Source organism: Pyxicephalus adspersus, chromosome 3, assembly GCF_032062135.1.
Source record: "Pyxicephalus adspersus chromosome 3, UCB_Pads_2.0, whole genome shotgun sequence".
Taxonomy (NCBI): domain Eukaryota; kingdom Metazoa; phylum Chordata; class Amphibia; order Anura; family Pyxicephalidae; genus Pyxicephalus; species Pyxicephalus adspersus.
Window position 1 is genome coordinate 153,150,920 of NC_092860.1, and position 19,554 is coordinate 153,170,473.

The 19,554-nt window shown below is 39.4% G+C and overlaps 1 protein-coding gene and 1 long non-coding RNA gene across 3 annotated transcripts in view; both read right to left on the bottom strand.

Moving 5' to 3' along the window:
• Positions 1-7,330: 7,330 nt before the first annotated feature.
• On the bottom strand, positions 7,331-15,078 carry LOC140327330 (uncharacterized). Of its 2 annotated transcripts, none has more exons than XR_011920023.1 (3): positions 15,030-15,078; positions 12,193-12,362; positions 7,331-9,276 (listed from the first exon to the last, which is right to left on the bottom strand). It is a non-coding gene; the product is annotated as an uncharacterized lncRNA (long non-coding RNA). The 2 variants fall into 2 exon arrangements; XR_011920024.1 differs by lacking the exon at positions 15,030-15,078 and adding an exon at positions 14,798-14,999.
• Positions 15,079-17,139: 2,061 nt separating this feature from the next.
• LOC140327549 (vomeronasal type-2 receptor 26-like) overlaps positions 17,140-19,554 on the bottom strand; it is a 14,004-nt gene continuing 11,589 nt past the window's right edge. The window contains exon 4 of the mRNA XM_072406937.1: positions 17,140-18,148. Within this exon, the coding sequence (XP_072263038.1) occupies positions 17,253-18,148 (896 nt within the window). The 3' untranslated portion in view covers positions 17,140-17,252. The remainder of the gene's footprint in view (positions 18,149-19,554) is intronic.

Sequence of the window (19,554 nt, forward strand, 5' to 3'; positions counted from 1 at the left end):
TTGTTAAATTCTCAGAGACATGCTAGTATATATTATATTTTGGCCCAAATGGGACCTAGATAATGGGACCTAGCCTCAATCCCCCTCTAAGGATTTACCTCTTGACCCCACTGGAGGCCAGAGTTATTTGTGCCATCAAGGCACCTATGAGAACCACAAATGTCAGTATGATGTTTTCTCCCTTCCTGTTTCCCCATTTCATCCTAGCCTGTTTTCTTCCCCCTTCTAATTTCTTGATTTGACCAGTGAACATGGTTTCTGTGGATATTCTAACTCACTCGAGGCACTTTTGTGTTTGAAATACTATGACCTCACAATTTTCATCCCTGAATATACAGGGCTTTATTATTGCAAAAAAGGGCTCACAGATTTTATACCATATGCATAAATCTAAATTTCATGTGCTGGTCTTCATCAGTGCTGCAGCTTCTTAAACGATATTATGGTGATTGGTTTTATGGTACAAACCCTTATGGGAAATCTCTGGGGGTAACGACTGGTATACATATCAATGTGGAATTTCAGTATATGGCCAAATATGTGGACCCTGGTGATAGATTTATACTACTGAAATGCAGGTTATATGATATGCTATTTACATTAATTAAAGCATACCTAAATTTAGAATTTTCACTTTACATAAAGGGGTAGAGAACCCTTTTATGCAGTAAGATCGGCAAATTTTTTTTCATCATACATCACCCAATCTCGCGCCTGGGTCGGGTGACATAGGATAAAAAACCAGGAACAGAAGACGAAAATGGCAGCACCCAGAGTGCCGGATGCGCGATGGATGCAGCGATAAGTTAGGAGTGTTTTTGTTGTTTTTTATTTTTGAGTATAGTTCTTTAATGTTTATGCACCCACTGTTGCTCGTTCTCAATTTTTCCTCACTCTATTTGAAGTTAATTACGACTTATGCTGATGGTATGCTCATATTTGGGGAAGATCTAAACTTAGTATTTGATGCCTCTGTTGACACATCATCTTGGAAATCTCACTTGTCCCGCAAGGGACTTGCCTTTTCTGAAGCAACAGCATCACCAGCTACAGTTGATTAATGTATGGAGGTTGTTGCATCCTCTTACCTTGGACTACACATTTTATTCAGTGGTACATGCACATTCATACACATATAGCCAAATAGACCACTTTAGTCTCTCATTATTTGCTGGATTGACTATTCTGTGTACTAAAAGACCACTGGGAAGCCCTCAAGTGTGTGGTGTGAGGGGTCCTAATATCCCATTGCTCACACATTAGATTAGAGAAAGCTTCTAGAATATTTTCTCTGTTTACAGAAATTCAGCAATTGGCTATGAAGCATAAACAGATTCAGGAGATATATACATATCAATCTAGGCTTTTGCATTGTACTGAATTGCATAAATTGTTAGATCAAGCTCAGTTGCACAATCGCGACTCTATGCTATGATCAGTATATGAACATGGGGATAAGTGTGGCAGGATGCTGGCCTGCTCTATAAGGATGCATCATTCATGAACGTACATTGTTAAGGTTGCTGGGGAGGATGATCAAGTACAAAACACCCCCAAGGCGATTTGCAAGGTCTTTTAAGCTTACTACACAAGGTATATACCCTTCATCAAATGGGTGCTTTGGTCTATCCTAGAGTGAGTATTTACCTACTGTTCAACACTCTTCCCCAAACAGGCCCAGAAAGCTCATATAACTTTAATGCCCAAAGAAGGGAAGGACCCGGAACAATCTGCAAGCTATAGGCCTATTTCACTTATTATTATAGAGTCTTTATATAGTCTTTATTATAGAGAAGCTTCTCTTCCTCCCCCCACTTCCCCCTCACACACTGCCTGGCTCATAGGATACTAAGGGGAAGACAGGCAGGCTAAACATCCACTCACAGGACTGCAGCCAGCACAGGAGGATGGGCCGCGGCCCCCCGGGACAATGCCCGGTCCTCCAAATGGCCAGTCCCGCCCTGTTGCCAGGTGAGCTACAAAGCAGACACAGGCACACTCGCCTCCCGCCGCGCCGCATATCTTAATTGCGGACCTTCCCGGGTGCCAGCTGCAGGGCCTTCGCTTGCCACAGCTAGCACGCGTGCTATAGGTTCGCCATCGCTGTTATAGACCTTAAGTTATACGCAAAGCTTATGGCTAACCGACTCAAACCACTCATTCCCTTCATAATATAATGCAGGGATTCCCCATCACAATGTGGCTGATCTTGCAAAAATGAACCTTCTTGATTAAAAACTATTCTGTTTCCCTTTTTTGAGAAACCCATGACAAAGATTTAAGGCAATCCAACTTTTCCTCCTGTTCAGATAAGATTTCGCCAATTAGAAAGGCATTGGTGGGTGGTTCTCTGAGAACACTTGCCGGATTGTCAGAGGACCTGTCAATAGTGGCGGGCAGGTGGCTTTCCTTTTTTCAGCTTAGAGATTTTGTGGTGGGGTTGAATATCCAGGAGGGCCCTGGTGTTTTCACCTGCCACGGCAGGTCTTGGGATCCCAAGAAATCCCTGTGGGGGTGACAGGTGAGGTGCAGAATCTAGTGGGATTGCAGGGGACTAGGCGCATGAAAGAAGATTAGCAGGAGCACCAGAGGAGGCCAGAAGCTGGTCCAGGTGGGTAGTGACCACATGAAGCTGCCAGAGTACCTGGATTTGGGTAGCTTCCTGGGCATTTGACTTGTGGGTGAGTGATTTGTTAGGGTCTGCTGAGGCCTGGGAGGGTGTGGGTTCTTGCAACCTGTCACTCTTGGGGAGACATGGTCACTAGGGGGTGCTACAGAAGTGGTGTGAGTGCTGAGAAAGGCCAAGACACAGAGTCTAAACAGTAACCAGGTCTTCTCCCTAGCCTCTAGTGGTGAGGATGTTGCGCTGCTGGTTACTGCCAAGCTGTGGTCCTTGAGCACACCAGGTTGATACACGGTACCAAATCCCTAATCAGAAGATTTATCAAGGAAGTCCATGGTCGAGGCAGGCAGCAAACAAGAGAGGTCAGGTCACAATCCAGGGGTCAAATACCAGGGGTCAAGGAAACAGACACCAGTGACACAGGGGCCACTGAAGAGACAGGAACAAAGGGGACACTGAAAGCAACAGTAGGCACATGTGACACAGGAATAACCACAGATAGAAGGAATACTGGAACACACAAAAAATTGGCTGGGAAACAACAGACTGGGGAACAAGGCATTAACATAGGACCTGGACAGGGGAAGGACTGAATTAACCAACAGGTGTAGAGGAAATGCTCAGCAGAGCTAAGGGGCGCGGCACTAGTAGAGGCATACTGCATGAATGCTAGGTGCTGTGTTTGAGCTAGCAAAATAGCCAGGGATGAATAGGAGGTTATCTCCTGTTTGGCCGGTGGGATGGGAAAAACTGATAAAGCTTGGGAGTGCTTGGGAGTCAGAACTGCCATGTGTAGGAGAGAGGCACCTGTTCTTTAGTAAAGAAGGTGTGACATTACCCCCGGCCCGCCTTTATGGGACCTCCCGGTCCACCGAGGTCCAGGTTCCAAACAACATCTTCTCCCTATTCATCCATTTAAGTCTTTAGTATGACTTTTTAGTAGGCTTTTGCTATATCTCTTCTCTAATAATCATGTTTGAATTGTTTGGCTAGTTGTTCATCATCTATATTATCAGTATAATTTCTTCTACTTGATGTATTATATTCCCTGCAGTTTCTTTTCTAACAATTTTGCCACCAATAGAACCTGCCAAGTTATAGAAATTTCCAAATCCAGACTTTAAATGCATTTACAACTGTAAGTCATAGTGAATTTTAAGATGAATACATTTTGGTGTACCTTCCCAAATAACTCCATCAACTCCTTCTCTGGCATAACTGGGGGCACACTTTATCCCTATTGTCACTATCTGTACCTGGAGGTAAATTGGATTGTTAAACAAATAGTAAAATACATAAAACATTCCTAGTTAGTATGTATCTCAGTAGTTAAATTACAAATCTATTTTGTGTCTATTAAGTATCTAATCCTTGTTCATCAAAACATTTGTTAATTGCTTCTAAAGCTCTCTTATGTGGGACACTCAGATATAAGGTTTCAATGTCTATTGCTACAAAAGTTCTTTTTGAAATTTAAATAATTTTATTATTAAATGATAACATATCCAGTGTGTCTTTTAAATATTAAGGGAGACTGTAAACATGTTTACAATTTTTATTAATTGGCCTTGTCCAAGATGCAACCCATTCCTGACATAATAGGCCTTCCTCAAGGATATTTTGGATTTTTATGAATCTTTGGTAAACCATGAATGTGAATTTGTGATATAGGTTAACGGTTTGAAATTCGATAATTATTGGACATAAGTCTCAGAGTAACAGAAAGACGTTATTATCATGTTCAATCATTGTAAAATCAAAATAAGCGACCATGCAATGTATTTTGTTTGAAATAATTTTTAGTTTTACTTTTTACTTTAAATACATTTTGTTCTTTAATATATGAATTTATTATAAAGTTTAATAAGGTACCTTGAAAATCCCATTTAGTAAAGTTAACAGTTTAAAAGCTGTAGTACTGACCCTACAGGAGGACACTTTTCCCATGTCTCTGGACTCTGTAGTGTACTGGCTGTGCCATATCCCATACCATCCACAGCCAGCTGGCTTGATTTAAAGATACAACGGGCTATTAAAGGGTCAGTTATGCAAGCTTACACCCACACATACACTAGGGTTTGGGATAGGGTTCTTACACAGGCAGGTCCGTTGTTAAATACAGGCTTATGGCTAATAGTACACCGCCATGAGAGGATGGTGAGGGTACCAGTGCAGAACCCAGTATTTACAAGAGATTCCTTGAAGAACAGGCCCAAACAGGTACCAGGATATTTCTTGCCATGACATATAGATAATAATTAATACATCTGAAGCAGAAGTCGAAGCCCATTTAGGAATAAGAGGGAATCTGGTTGGAAGGTGTGAAGTTATATTTGCGTTAGCAGATGAGCTTCAGGAAAATGGTTGGGACTCTGAATGGTTAATTGTTTGGTTAGTTTATATACCTAGCTCTGGGCACGTAGTGTGCCACTACCTATGCCAATCTGTACCTGGGTGGCTGGGAAAGGTACTTATTTTCTCTTGATACACCTTTCCCACGTTTTAGTGTGGAAAAGGTTTATCAATGATATCTTCATAATTTGGACTTGTTTTCAAACTTTAAATCAATCCTTTCAATTTACAATTCACTATGCAATGTGTTTTCTCCAGAATTCCATTCCTAGATATTGAAGGGTTCAAACAAGTTGATAATACATTGGCCTCTACTCTTTACCGGAAACCTAATGGGGAAACACTGTCTTATTTTCCACTTGTGCTTACCCAACGTTACTGGTTCAAAGAATTCCGTATTCGCAATATCTATAAAACTGTTCGGACGATGCAGACTTTGATAGGCTAAGCAACTTAAAAGTAAATTTTTGGGATAGGGGTACAGCAAAAGCATTTTTAAAAGGACATACCACAAGGCAAGTGACAAAAAAATGACATAAACTGTTGCCCCCCCCCCCCCCCCAACCCCAAGTCTGAAGCAAAATCTATCGTTATGTTTGTCACATATTATACTAAAGGACACAAAGAATTAAGAAGGATTTGTCAGAAATATTTATTTAATATATTTAATATATTTAATGCATTTATTATCATGTAATCCAGAATACAGACTCTAAGAACAAGCCACAAAGACCTCAATGTGTTTATAAAAAGGCACCTTCTCTTAGCAGTAAGATTGTCAGGAGTAATTTTTCACAATATATTGCTAAATCTTCATCAAAACTGTACCATGTGGAACATGTTCACAATGTAAACATAAAATGCCTTTCAATTAAAATACCAAATTTAAATTTTCCCCACTAAAGATTGTTAATCTAACTCAAATTTTATTTGGTTTTATTTACTTAGCCGTATTCTGTCGAAGAATCCTTGAACATACTTATCTTATTTCCAATGGCAAAATTAGAACACCTTTGAGTAGGCATGTAGGCCGACAACATAACTTCAATGCAAGTTATGTGAGCTTTAGAGCTTTGGAACAGATACCCCCTCAGGGGGAGACTGGAATAATATCCTATTAAAGGGAAACCAAATGGATATACGATCTCAAAGCTACTGTATTTTTAAAACTTTTATGTGGCTGAATGGCTACAATTGTTAAACCATTTTTCTGAGGGGTTCTTTAAAATTGGTTTGTACAATTTGTACAAATTGATTTGTAGAATTGTACAGCTTTAAAGAGATACGAACTACTACTGCTTCATAAAAAGTATTTAAAATATTTAAAAAAGAGAATACATTATTTTTAAAGCCACATTTTCTCATATTGCTAATCATGGAGTTATGGAATAGAGTTGCTCAAAAAGGCATCATTTTTTTAAAGTCTGAGTTAGTATTCTAATTAAAAAAACTGGAAAGATTTTGTAAACAATAAAAGTTGAATATGTTTTTTTCAGGAGGGAGATCACTAGGAATGGAATATTTGACTACTTTTAGAAATTTTAGATAAGTTAGGTCTTGTATTAATATATTTTAATGATCTCTTCACCTGTGATTCTGCAGTGCACAATTGCACCTAAATGCTGCAATGCCAATTTGATCAGTCACAAAGTTTTCCGCAATGCTGCTAAGAAAATTTGCCAGTTTTAAAATTTTGTGTTTTTTTTTTTTTGGTACAAAATCAGTTATTGGTCTTTATTCAATTTTAGGATTCTTGAACAGTTTTTTTAATTAAAGGTTCACCTCTAATTGTGCTACTGTTGGTGTGCCTGCTCAGTAGGCATTTCTCTGTTTGATATCAACAATATACTTTTACTGCCAAAATAAGGAAACATATGACTTGTTATGTTTACCAGGGTAATCTCCTTCCTTTGTGGGTGGGCCATCATCCAGCTATTCATAGGTCAACCCTATGTCCATTTATGGATGACTACAGGATTGGCAATACATCCTCCTCAACCTATTCATGTAGTCAACCTTTCTTTCCCTCCTTCTGTGATGAACACTCCCTATAAAAATTCCACCCCACATTAACACTTCCAGTTGGAAAAAAATAAAGTCTGCTTGACTCTGGATAACTGTATACAAAGAAAACTCATCTCCTCATAATAAGTGGTTATGAGTGTTGCAAAGCAAGCAGATGTGTTCTTACTCCAGGGTAATGCATTACAATCACCCAGTTTCCCTGGTTGGACTCAGACAATGGGCCTGATTCATTAAAGCTCTCCAAGGCTGAAGAGGATACACTTTCATCAGTGAATCTGGGTGATCCAGAAAACCTGGATTGGATTTTTTTATTGACATTTACTATTTGCTAGCAAATGTTTTGAATCCTGGACCAGATCCATTCCAGACTTTCTGGATCACCCAGCTTCACTGGTGAAAGTATATCCTCTCCAGACTTGGAGAGCTTTAATAAATCAGGCCCAATGAAAGAGAAAGCCAATCCACAGGAGGTGAAGCTGGTCCCTTCGCCCCTTCCCCCTTCTCTGAAAAATTCCATCAGCAACAATGAGGGGAAAATGCCTTTGTATAACTGGTAAGAATTACTGTTATTTTACCTGGGGACTGGTGAACAGTATTGTAAAAGCTGGCCAACGAAGACCCAGGGTTTCATCCAGGATAATAGGTATATTTGTTTGCCCCAGATACAGGTTATATGCAGAGTATTTTTCTGTGAGATCAGTTTTCCTTTTGACTTGAAGGGGGTTCTGAAGTACCAGGCTGAATGACAGGAAGTTTCTTGGCCATATGGGGTGCTAAAGAGGCCTGGGGATATTCAATGTAATTGTCTGGAAAACCCATCCTGGAAATTAGGCTGGGGACATAAACTCCCAGCCTGCTATTTCCTGTGTCTCTGTCTTGGCTGGTGAACTGTGAGCAGGTCTAAGGCGAACTGTGAGTAAAGATACAGACTTTGTAAGGAAAGCTGTATGGTTAGGGCCCTGGAGTCCAGCGCAGCACTAGGTTGGGCTGGAATATTAGTAAAGGGAACAGTTAGTTAGTGGTTAGTGGAATGCTGATAGTGGACTCTGGCTAAAGAGAAGGTGATCAACAGAATCAGGCAGGAGAGAAGGCAGACAGGCTCAAACCCTCCATGCCCCACAGCTTTCACAATTGCAGCCCTGCTCAAATTGGTAATACAATATTCCAATTAAAACTTGGTAAAGGAAGAATCCATGTTGGAGTCAACTTGGATTCCTCTGAATGTCTATTGGCTAATTCACAATCTACTTTTGCGGTTATCTTCATTCTTCTTTGTCATTCACTGTTTATAATCAGCCAGAGATCCGCAGGTAGTATTATCCTCTGAATCATTTCTTTATGAGTATATCAAGATCATATAGTCATTTCTAAGTGGATAACACGAGTGGATAACATAAATTTCACACATTATAGAGGCAGAGCTTTTAGTGTGCTTCATGTGGAACAGACTTCTGGTTTTACCTGAATCTCAATAACTAACACATTGTGGATTGTTCTTCCTGTAACTTTCCCCAGCTTGTGATCCTTACCTGTAGCCCATCGTGACCAGTTTGACTAGTCACATTTTTACATCTGTATGCAATATTAAAAATTAAAAGTTATTCTATCACCTTCCATTGATTTATACAATGGTAAGGCCTGGGTGAATAGTCACCAAACTTGGAATGTAGGAAGCTTATATATTGGGGAGAGTTTGTAATGGAGATGAATTGAAAATTATGGTCACATTTTGGGAATGTTAAGCTCCTCATGCCATTAGGTTTTTGGAAACCACCAGCTATCAAGGATTTTTTCTATGATCTTTGGATAGCTTTCTAGTGGTCTGCTTAGACAATATGCATATCTTTTCTTTGCCTAAGACTTGGAATGCACAGAGAATACATCAATACAAGGTTCTTGTCTCAGTGTATGAGAACTCAATACACTGAGTCAATAGCAAAATGTGAATTCATAAATAAAGATTATCCTTATTATTAGCCACAACATCTCAAGCAATAAATTCATAAAGGATGTTGGAGCATGACTGACCACCCCCCTCTAACAAAAAATGCATTCAGAATTTTATTGGCTTTGCTTTTTATTAGTTCATTGTTTACCACTGCTTTTGTAATATACCACCCCAATCCAGCTCTGCCTTTTGAACTTGAAGTGAATACTGAAGATCTTGCAAAGGAAGGTTACAGCGTTGTTGTGTGAGTTAAATTCAGTTGAAAGGAATGATGTTGGAGACAACGAACTGCTGGCCAACAAATCCATCTTGGAGAAGTAGAGGGTACCTATTAGAATTGACCAGCAATTAGATCAAGATCTTTACTGTCAACAAAATTTGGAATTTCTACTTTTCTACTGCCTGCCGTGAGCTTAAACAGATCTGCCATCTGACTTTTCCTTTGCCAGCTTTTGACCCGGTGTACCTGCTACCAGTCCGGGACCATACTTTCGTTTTACTCATTTAACACCCCTGGCAGTATTCCCGAGTGTGGTTTGAGGTGAAATTACTTTACAGAAAGCGGTAACCCCGAGTCATACTGGGGGTGGAATTGAGGACTTACCTGGTCCAGGTTCCTTGACTTTCCACCTCTATAATATAAAGACCACTGATCTACTACTGTAATATCTGTCCTTGCCAGTCCAATGCCGATTTTGTCATCTTCTGGCCCATTTTAATTCCACCACAGATCAGGTTTAAAATATATTTAGAAGCACAAATTTTAGCCGCAACTTAAAAATTTTTATTCCCATTGACATTTACTAATTTATTTATTATGACTAATAGACACAAACAATAGAAACTTAGCATGTGGTCATTCCCTGCTCTAACTGGCCAATAACATGAAAGATGAGTGCACCACAACCAGTAGGCACTGTTAAAATCCATATAGACAGCAAAATGTTGGAGTTACATATCTAGTACAACTGAGGTGATGGTTACAGGATTTTTCATACTGACTAAAAAGTTTAAATTCAAATAATCTATCCCTCATTGTGTGTATTACAATGTTGTTCAAGGTTCATTAAACAAGGCTGCATTTAGAAATGCCAACTCTATGCAAGTGGGATGAAAGATAAATAACATCCTTGTTCATGATGGCAAGGTACATGAACACCACCCCCAACCCGTCCAGTGTGTTTATCCACCCCATAACATGGGAACTTGTGTTCAGGATACTTTTGATCAATATCTGGCACAGGTTACCTCTCATGACTTCATCCAAACCTAAAAAAAAATTCTCTCTATTTATACCTAAACCTAAATGGTTTCAAATAAGTATGCATAATGTTCTTAAAACTAAGTCTCCATAGGTACCCAAAGGTCATTGTTCTCCAGAATGTTATCCAGGATTTTGAAAAGCTCTAGGGGGAGGGTATCACATACATTGTTATGATGTGTTCTGTGTTCAGAGGGAGAAATATCAACCCATTTTGGTAAGTTTTATTTTCTTATATACATAAAAACTCAGGAAGAGTTCAAATTTAAAATAATGTTTAAAGCATACCTAGAACCAAAAATTAAAAAAATGTCATACATTGCAGTTTTTTTTTTAGCAGGGTAGAATTTTAATATTCATTTTTTTAGGTTTATATTTACTGATCTTGTTGAACATGAACTATCGATGATCACATCAACTCACAAATGATGAGTTTTTAGTATCTTGCCAAAATCTAAGAACAATTTAACCACCAAACATTCCATGAACTAATTAGCATATGATTTTAACCCCACCAAAAAAAATATATATTTATTATGTAAGAGTGTCACTAAAGGTGTAAGGAAAATGCATTAATGGCTCCAGGGAAATGAAAGTGAGGATGTTTGGATAGGTTTTTTAGAAAGAAACCTGGTTCTTTAGGGCCCTTGAGCTGGCCAAGGGAAGTGAAGGGTGGGTTCCTTGGCCCAACCCAATCCTGACTGGGTAAATGTGCACCTGGAGTGAGCAGTCAGAGGCTGAGAAGGCAGCCAGAGGGTTCCAGACTGAGAAGGCAGCCAGAGGGTTCCAGACTGAGAAGGCAGCCAGAGGGTTCCAGACTGAGAAGGCAGCCAGAGGGTTCCGAGCTGAGAAGGCAGCCAGAGGTTTTCAGGCTGAGAAGGCAGCCAGAGGGTTCCAGGCTTGGAGGAAGTCTGTGCCAGGCTGTGAAGAGAGCCAGAATCTGTTCCAGGCAGGAGAAGGAAGCCAGAGTGGGTTCCGGGCTGCATGAGAGGGGACAGAGCTCCAGGAAAGCCAGAGGGCAAACAAGACTTGAACTGTGAGTGAAACAGTGTTGATATTTGTTGGGTTAGCACAATTTATTTATTATCAGTTATGTCTCACCAACAATATAGCTTTACCAGTATATACTGGTAAATGTATACCATATTTGAGGTCATCCTAAAGGAATGCAGCATATCCTGTAACTGGTATCCTTATAAGGTAAAGTGCTGGATTAAGGGATGATCATTGGTCAGTACTGGTCAAACACTGGCCATTGTATCAGTTTCCTGGATAGTTAAAAACACAGTGCCATGCTTAATAACTAGTCTTGACCAGACGTAACTGGATGCAACATGTTTTTGATCATCTGCCAAGCCATTAGTTTGGAAGACTCCTTGGATGATGAATGCAACTCACTTCCACAGCTAAGTATTTTTGTTATATCTAAGTCTTTGTAACTGCATTGTTTTATCTCTATCTCTTTATTATTAAATAGTATAATCTTTCAAGTCTGTGTGTTATCTCTCTTTGTACACTTCAAATTGAACCCATCAATATTTACATAAACTGTCACAAATTATATCTGTGACATAACAATATTGAGTGTTAGAGAGACAGGGCACCAAGTGAGGTAGCTAGATGCCTAGCTGGGCCACTGTTGTTTATAGTTTTTACTTTAAAGTGCTGGAGAGTGTGCTGTAACACAGGGCTAAACAATTAAATTGCTGTTATTTTGGACATTTAGTGTCTGCTGCCTCTTATCTGCCCTGTAAGCATCCCATTACCATGAGCAACCCCCAGTAATATACATATATATATATATATATTTTTTTTTTTTATATTTTTATATTTTTATTTTTATATATAGGCTGATTGATTCAAGCTGACCCCTGCTTTGTTGGTTGGCAGCCATGCTGATTTGTTCCTGATCATCAGTGACAGACGTGACTCAGAATTTCGCAGTGCTGGCTGGTGGATCTTAAATAAAAAAATGGCACTTACCTTTAAAGATGGAAAGCTGGTGATCCCTCCACAATCCTAGTCGTGTTGTTCCCGTCTTCCTTCATCCCGATGAACGCTGCACACTAGGAGCTGCCATATTCTGTCTATTTTATGGTTCTTCTTCCTACGTCACTCGATCTTGTAGTGCCCAGGCATAAGATCTGGTGACACTGTGATGTATCATTTATTGTCAAGTAAAAGCATAAAAACTACAAAGCAAGATGCGTTTCTTTGACTTTCAAATATTGTCATCTATCCTTTTAAATAAAGTAAAAAAAGGGGATGATAGGTCTGATTTGATTCAGTTATAAACAAGCTGAAGTTTAATTTGCTAATGAATTTTGTCTTTCCTGGCTCTTCCTTCCCCCCCTCATCAACCTGCTAATGCACTTCCCAGTACATATGTCCATATATTTGTAACACCTTTAAAGTACTTCACAGTGCATTCACTCCTCTCAGTACATACAACATCTCAGTTTGCACAGAACAAATAAACAAAAACTTTTGTGGCACAAATCCACCATGTAAGTTGTTTTTAAATAGTCCTCGAACTTTAAATCTGTTTGAAATATAATGCTTCATTTATGCTTCATTCTACAGACAGTAAAAACTGTCAGAGGTGTCCTGAAAATGATTAGCCAAATGATTCTAAAAATAAAATCAATACTACACATATGTACAATTAATATTGTCATTATGTGTGTTTTATGTGGTGTATTGTTTATATTGACACAAAAACTAATAAAACTAAAAAAAATAACTATTGAAACTAAAATGGGAGCTGCACCTAGACTTTTCTCCAGCAGTGGGGAAATCCTGGGATGGACTGCTGGAACAGCCACACTGCAAACCCTGGAAATATAGCACTGATATCAACAACCTGCATGGCACATATCTGCCCTCTGGTACCTTTCCTGCTGGTTGCCTACAAAATGTATATATAGGCAACCAGCAGGAAAAGTAATAGAGGGCAGATATGTGCCCTCTATTATATCTGTGTGCCTATCTATATATCTATCTAATAATATCTATGGAAGCCAAGAAGAACTTGGTTGGATGATCTAGTCCGCTGGCAAAAGCGAGGTCTCGCCTGCCCAAACTCACTAGTATTTATCACCAGGTGGATCCTCGGGTTGGGCGTCGTAAGCATTTAGGTAGGCACCTGTATGTAAAGAGCTGAAATCAGTTAACTCCTTCCGAACCTAAAAATATTAGGTCACACAAATTTGCCTATTTCTTAGCAAATATATATGTTTTAAACATTTAAACACCACAAAAAAATGTATTTAGGGCTAAGTGAAAGATCTGTGCCACTAGAAAAAATGATTTTTTAGGGGAACAGTGACTTTTAATGCAAGCTCGCCAATGTCGAGTTCCCGGGGATGCACGGTTCGGAGCGAGCGATCATTTCAGTTGGTAACTGCCGGGAGAACCAAAAATGAATATTAGTTCATAAATGGGTTTTTGGCGTCCGATTTCAGATCGCAATTACGCGCATGCGAGCAAGCTTCTGATTTGGCTTGATGAATCAGGCTCTCTGAGTTTCCTTTCTGTGTTCCTGTTCTTTGGCCGTCCTGTGGATATCACTTGTATGCTGAAACAAATCTCCATCGGAATTGATATGAATTCAAACCAATAAGGGAGACTGTAACACTTTGCTAAAAAGCATAAAATTGTAATACAAATATTTATAATCCAAATATCATTCTCCAAACATAAAATAGGTAAAACCAGAATACAAATGTAGCAAGGATTAAAACATATGAATGATTACATTTTCACCCAATAGTGCAGGTAGTCCCCGGGTTAGGTATGAGATAGGGACAAAGTTAAATTTGTATGTAAGTCCAGACAGGTACATTATTTTAATAAATGCAATTAGGACAGATGTTTGTCTCAACAATTTATTAGGCAGTGAGGTGTCAGTTACTGTATAAAATCCTCACTGTGAGTTATTCACATACAGAGCAAGAAAAAAAGAAAATTCTTTATGGAGCTTAGGAATTCATTAACTTCTGGAGCAAGTTGTGCTTTGATATGCAAAAAGAAACAGCTGCAGGGTTTGCCTTGATCATTAAAGAGTTATAGGATGTTGAAGAAGAGCGAATTATGCAAACCACTCCTTCCCCCTTCAAGCCTCCATCCTGCATGGGAGCGAGCAGGGAAGCCCCGTTCGCATCGAGGAGGCATGTATGTCGGATGTCCGTATGTATGTCGGATGTCCTTAACCCGGAGACTACTTTTATTGGTAAAACAATCAACCTTCCTCAATTGGTACAAGGCAGAGAATTTCTTCCAGTGTTATTTGTATTCACTCAGACAAAACTACACATGTACAGGGCCCCATGATCATCCATCACATAAACCAACGTTTATTCATCATCTTGTCCTATTTTTATATATCATGGTATATCTGTTACAACAAACACACATTTCCATCTGTACATCCATTTGTACTACTTCCCCCCACATCCTGCACCTAATACTCCACACTCCACACCTTACTCCCCCCACCTGTCCTCCTCCCAATCCCCCCCATATTCTGCACCCAGTACCCCCAGATCTGTACAGTGTTTGCTGATAATAAGGTAGGTTGGAAGTTTACCTGACCATACACAGTGACTATCAAGCTGGAGAGGAGTCCAGGCTGTAGTCCCAGATTCCTATGACATGTGTTTCTACACACTGCCCATAGCCCACATGTTATTCATCCTGTTTAAGCTCACACAATCTCCTACCAGGACTGCAGTCTGTACTGAGGAGGAGGAGAGGTCCTGGCTGCTACCACAATCTCCTCCTCACTTCTGTCCCATCTCAGCATTTCTGTAGGGCCTCACCTGTGCTTAGCTGACAGCTCCTGACAGAAAGAGAAACTAAGCCAGCCAGAGGAAGTGATGTAATGATCACATGACAGGAAGTAAATCCTGCTGGGCAGCCATCTTTGATATCGGAGGTCTGACCTTACTGGATAATTGTAATTCCTTTTACATTTCAAGGTATTATGGAAAGTACAAACATGCACACAATGCTCCTATGCTGCCACCTTGTGGCCATGACAGCTTAGGTAGACTAGTGAGAAATCTGGCCCTGATTACACATACACCCCCTCCACTCTCCACAGAACATTCTATTTAACATCTGGTAGAGGGAATAATGGACAGTGTCACATGACTGTCAGCGCTGACACTGATTGGCTTGCTGACCTCACATCCAAGATGGCCACACCCAGCAGGCTCAAAGCTTTGAATTTTCCCACAAGAAATGTTTCAGTTAAATAAAATAAATAAATGTACAAATATAATAGAAAGAGTTTTATAAAATGAATCGTGTGATCACAGGTAATCATTAGGTGTCATTATTGGTAAATCATGACCATCGCCCCTTCACTGTAATCACGGAGATGACATTTTATCAGGAAATTTTCACAAAAACCTTTCTTAGCATCGTGATATTCCTTTCCTATAGATAATAGTCACAGACACAGGAAATGGGGACGCAATAGGGAAGCAATGGAGCAATAATAGCACCAGAGCCTCTGTCAGGCATTCATTGATGTCTGTGTCCCCCATTAAATAGAATATCATCACTTCCTGTTTGGATTAAACAAATCTTCATAAATAATATCTTATTCTGATGAAAGTATTTGTAATATATTTATTTTAAATATTTTCAAAATTTTCTTCTTTCTATCTACTAAAAGTGACAGCAACACAGAGACTGGGTACAGAAAACAGGAAACATTATTCCCCAAAGTTGAATTCTTTATAAATAATATTGTGGAAGCACCAAGCCCCTCTGATAGTGCTCATGGTCTGTGGAAGGACGGGGATGACACTGACATTGCCAGGTCTACAGTCCATTACCACAAATGTTCAGCTCCGGAGTCTATTGTCACAAATGAGGCGGTCAGGAATCTTCACGGCTCCACAAGTAGCCGTGTTTACAATCCTTAATCACCAATGGTCGGGCCCGGACTTCACTTACACGCTATGTTATATGTTGAAGATTTGTGAAATATGTCGAAAATTCCCAAACATTGAACTTTTGTGGTGTAAACAAGTTCTGTAAAATGATCGTATTGTCCCCATTCTGTCATTGTTGATTGTTAACCTTTTCCAGAATGCTTGCTTGTCATATTGGCAGGATCTTGGTGGGGGTCACTCCATTGGTTTCCATATCCTCTGCAGCCAACACCGGAGTTTCTTTCTGAGAAAATATCCGGAGCAGAGATGAGTGGAAGTGAGAAATGTATTATTGTGAAATGATCACAAATATTGTGGATGATCAATGCCCATCCTATCATGAACATCCAGGCTCCTTGTCTGGAGAAGAGTTTGGATTTATTACCAAGGAAGAGGCAAAGCATTTATATATGTAATGAATACAATAATCAACATGTACAGCTCTACAGATCTTCAGACATTTTATTGGAAGGATTGGAAATATTTTTATTTTCTATACAACACAATAGGTTTTTCTAAGTGGAATTTGTGAATAAATGAAAGTTTCACATATAAAGGAACACACTGACTTGGGACAAACCTGCTCATGAAAGTAATGAGATGCTAATGAGATACATTCTGGTGTAAATTATTCCATCTTTAAAAAATCTCCTATATTTACAATTCAGTTTATGGAAGAACATGTACCCACAAACCTGACTGACCCCCAACACAAGAATTTCTGTAACATACTATCTTTACGGTTTTGCAATTCACTGAAATGTTAGCTCAGGAGCTGCACATAGTAACTACAAACAATGACACAGGAGGAGAGAGATAATACCTGAATAGGCACAGAGCCTGTACAGCCCAACCTGGACATCTCTACTCAGGAGGCCGGATATATAACATGAAGAGTCATGTTGTGTACCCTACCAGGGAAAAGCACTTTGTTCATTCTGATAGAAAACAATCTCTGTGTGGGGAGAACACACTTTTTTTCCTTGTGTGGGCAAATAAAAGTGATTGGAATCTATAGAATGCAAGTTCCAAGGTTTTTACACTAAACTTTTATGACTACAGGCCGATGGGTTAGTATACAATATTTTACAGCATTAATTACTCCAACATGCTTTTTCTTGTGTTCAGCTCAGGTTTAAAAAGCAAAATGTACAGTTTTGGAAAAAATATACAGAATAAAACCCCAGCACTGGAGGTCAAAATGGCAAATACTTCCACAGCCACCATGTATTTCCCTCTGGTGCTCAGAAAGGCCGGGATCATGGCAATCCACACACTGCAGAACACCAGCATGCTGAAGGTAATGTACTTGGCTTCATTAAAACTGTCCGGTAATGTCCTCACCATGAAAGCGAGAACAAAACTCACAGCTGCCAGGAACCCCATATAACCCAATGTGATATAAAAGGACAATGTTGATCCTTCATTGCATTGTATGATGATCTTCCCAGGATAGGAGTGCATGTCATACTCCTGAAATGGTGGAGAGATGGACAACCAAAGAATCCCATTTATAACCTGAATGGATGAGCAGAACAACATGACTGTATTGGGAAGTTTGACTCCCACCCATTTCCTACAGGAGCTTCCAGGTCTGGAGGCTTTGAAAGCAATGAAGACCATGATGGTTTTGGCTAGGATAGAAGACACTGAGATAGTGAAGACAATTCCAAAGAAGATTTGTTGCAGCATACAAGTGATATCCACAGGACGGCCAAGGAACAGGAACATAGAAAGGAAGCTCAGAGTGAGAGAGCAGAGCAGAATGAAGCTGAGGTTCCGGTTATTGGCTTTGACCATGGGAGTGCTCCGAAACCAGAAAAATAATCCAAGGATAAAGACAGATGTGGCAGCAAATAGGATTGAAGACACTGAAAAAATTATAACAAGAACATCCTTTTCATATGATAAATACTCAACAACCTTGGAAACACAAATATTTTTAGTATCATTTGGCCATTCACTTTCAGGACATGTCTGGCAGTTTTCACTGTCTGTGAAATGAAGTGTTAAGCAATTTTATTTTAATTTCAATAGTTTTTTATTAGTTTTTGTGTCAATATATAAACAATATACCATATAAAACAGACATAATGTCAATATTAAAATAAAATATGAGCAACAACAAAATAACGGGGATATTTAAAACATTATTGAAGGGGGAGAGAGGAAGGGGTAAGGTGAGGCGGGGTTAGGGATTAGGCGCAGCATTTTATTTTAAACTAAAGTTTTGCTGACAATTAGAGGTCTATTCATAAACATTTCACATATTACATTTGAACAATGAACAATTGAACAATTGTTTGATTATGCATGCTGTACAAACTGAGATGGTTTTGTTACCCAGTTACAATCCTTGACACTGGGTAATAAAGTTTTGCAAGTCTCATCCAATCCCCTGAGGAAGCCTACCAGGAGAAACGTGTTGGTTTAAGAGACACACAATACTTACCTACTAATATTGCTACCCAGTCAGGGATAATCTTTGTTTATTTATTGGTCTTTGTGCCTATGAGAATTAAATAGACATGACCACACACTGCAATATACGTATTATATTTCATGTGCAATTTTGTGAATTTATTCAATACAGTCATTATTATTTTCCCTAAAAAAAGCAGCTTTTTTCACAATGGCACTGCCCTGGAGGCTGCTTGTGCTGCTGGGAGAATGTCCTCTTAGTAGGCATGGCATTGAGTTGCAGTTGACTGATAGGTGTGAATTTGAGTTGTGTGTCATTTGGAGAGAGTGTTTTGTGCTGGTCATCTAGTGCATGTAATGTCCTTTACACTTATTAGCACCTTTGGTACTTTCAGTTTAGGCAGAGGCTGCAGAAGGACAGAACAGCTCAGCCCGTCTGCATAATTCATCCCTATACAAGTGACATCTCAAGACAGAGCAAGTACAGCTATGTTCAGATTGGCAGTGAGGTTGCAGTCAGCAGTTCCTTACACCCTTGAACAGCTGCATATAGCATTTCACCAGCAGCAGCCAAAATCGAGAATATTAGGGGCAGCAATTCAGGCAGTTGAGCGACTGGGAAGGTACTATAGTTTTTTTTTTCCTATTGGGTTGTCCTGTTATTTCTTTTTTTTAATATTTGTAATTTTTATTAAGGTTTCATACAATAAATAACATAACAACATATAAGAAAGCAAAATACAGATAGAAACCAAGAAACATACAGGAAAACCGTTGCAATATAACATTAACCAGAGTAGTTAGCATACAAGTAACTCCAATAAGATTACAGCACACAAAGCTTCCATGGGAGTCTTAAGCTACGTACACACTTCCAATTATTATCGTTGTTAAACGAACGACGAACGATCCTGCACGATATCTGCGAACGATCGTATAGCACCGATCCTGCACATACAGATAACGACACGATCGTTCG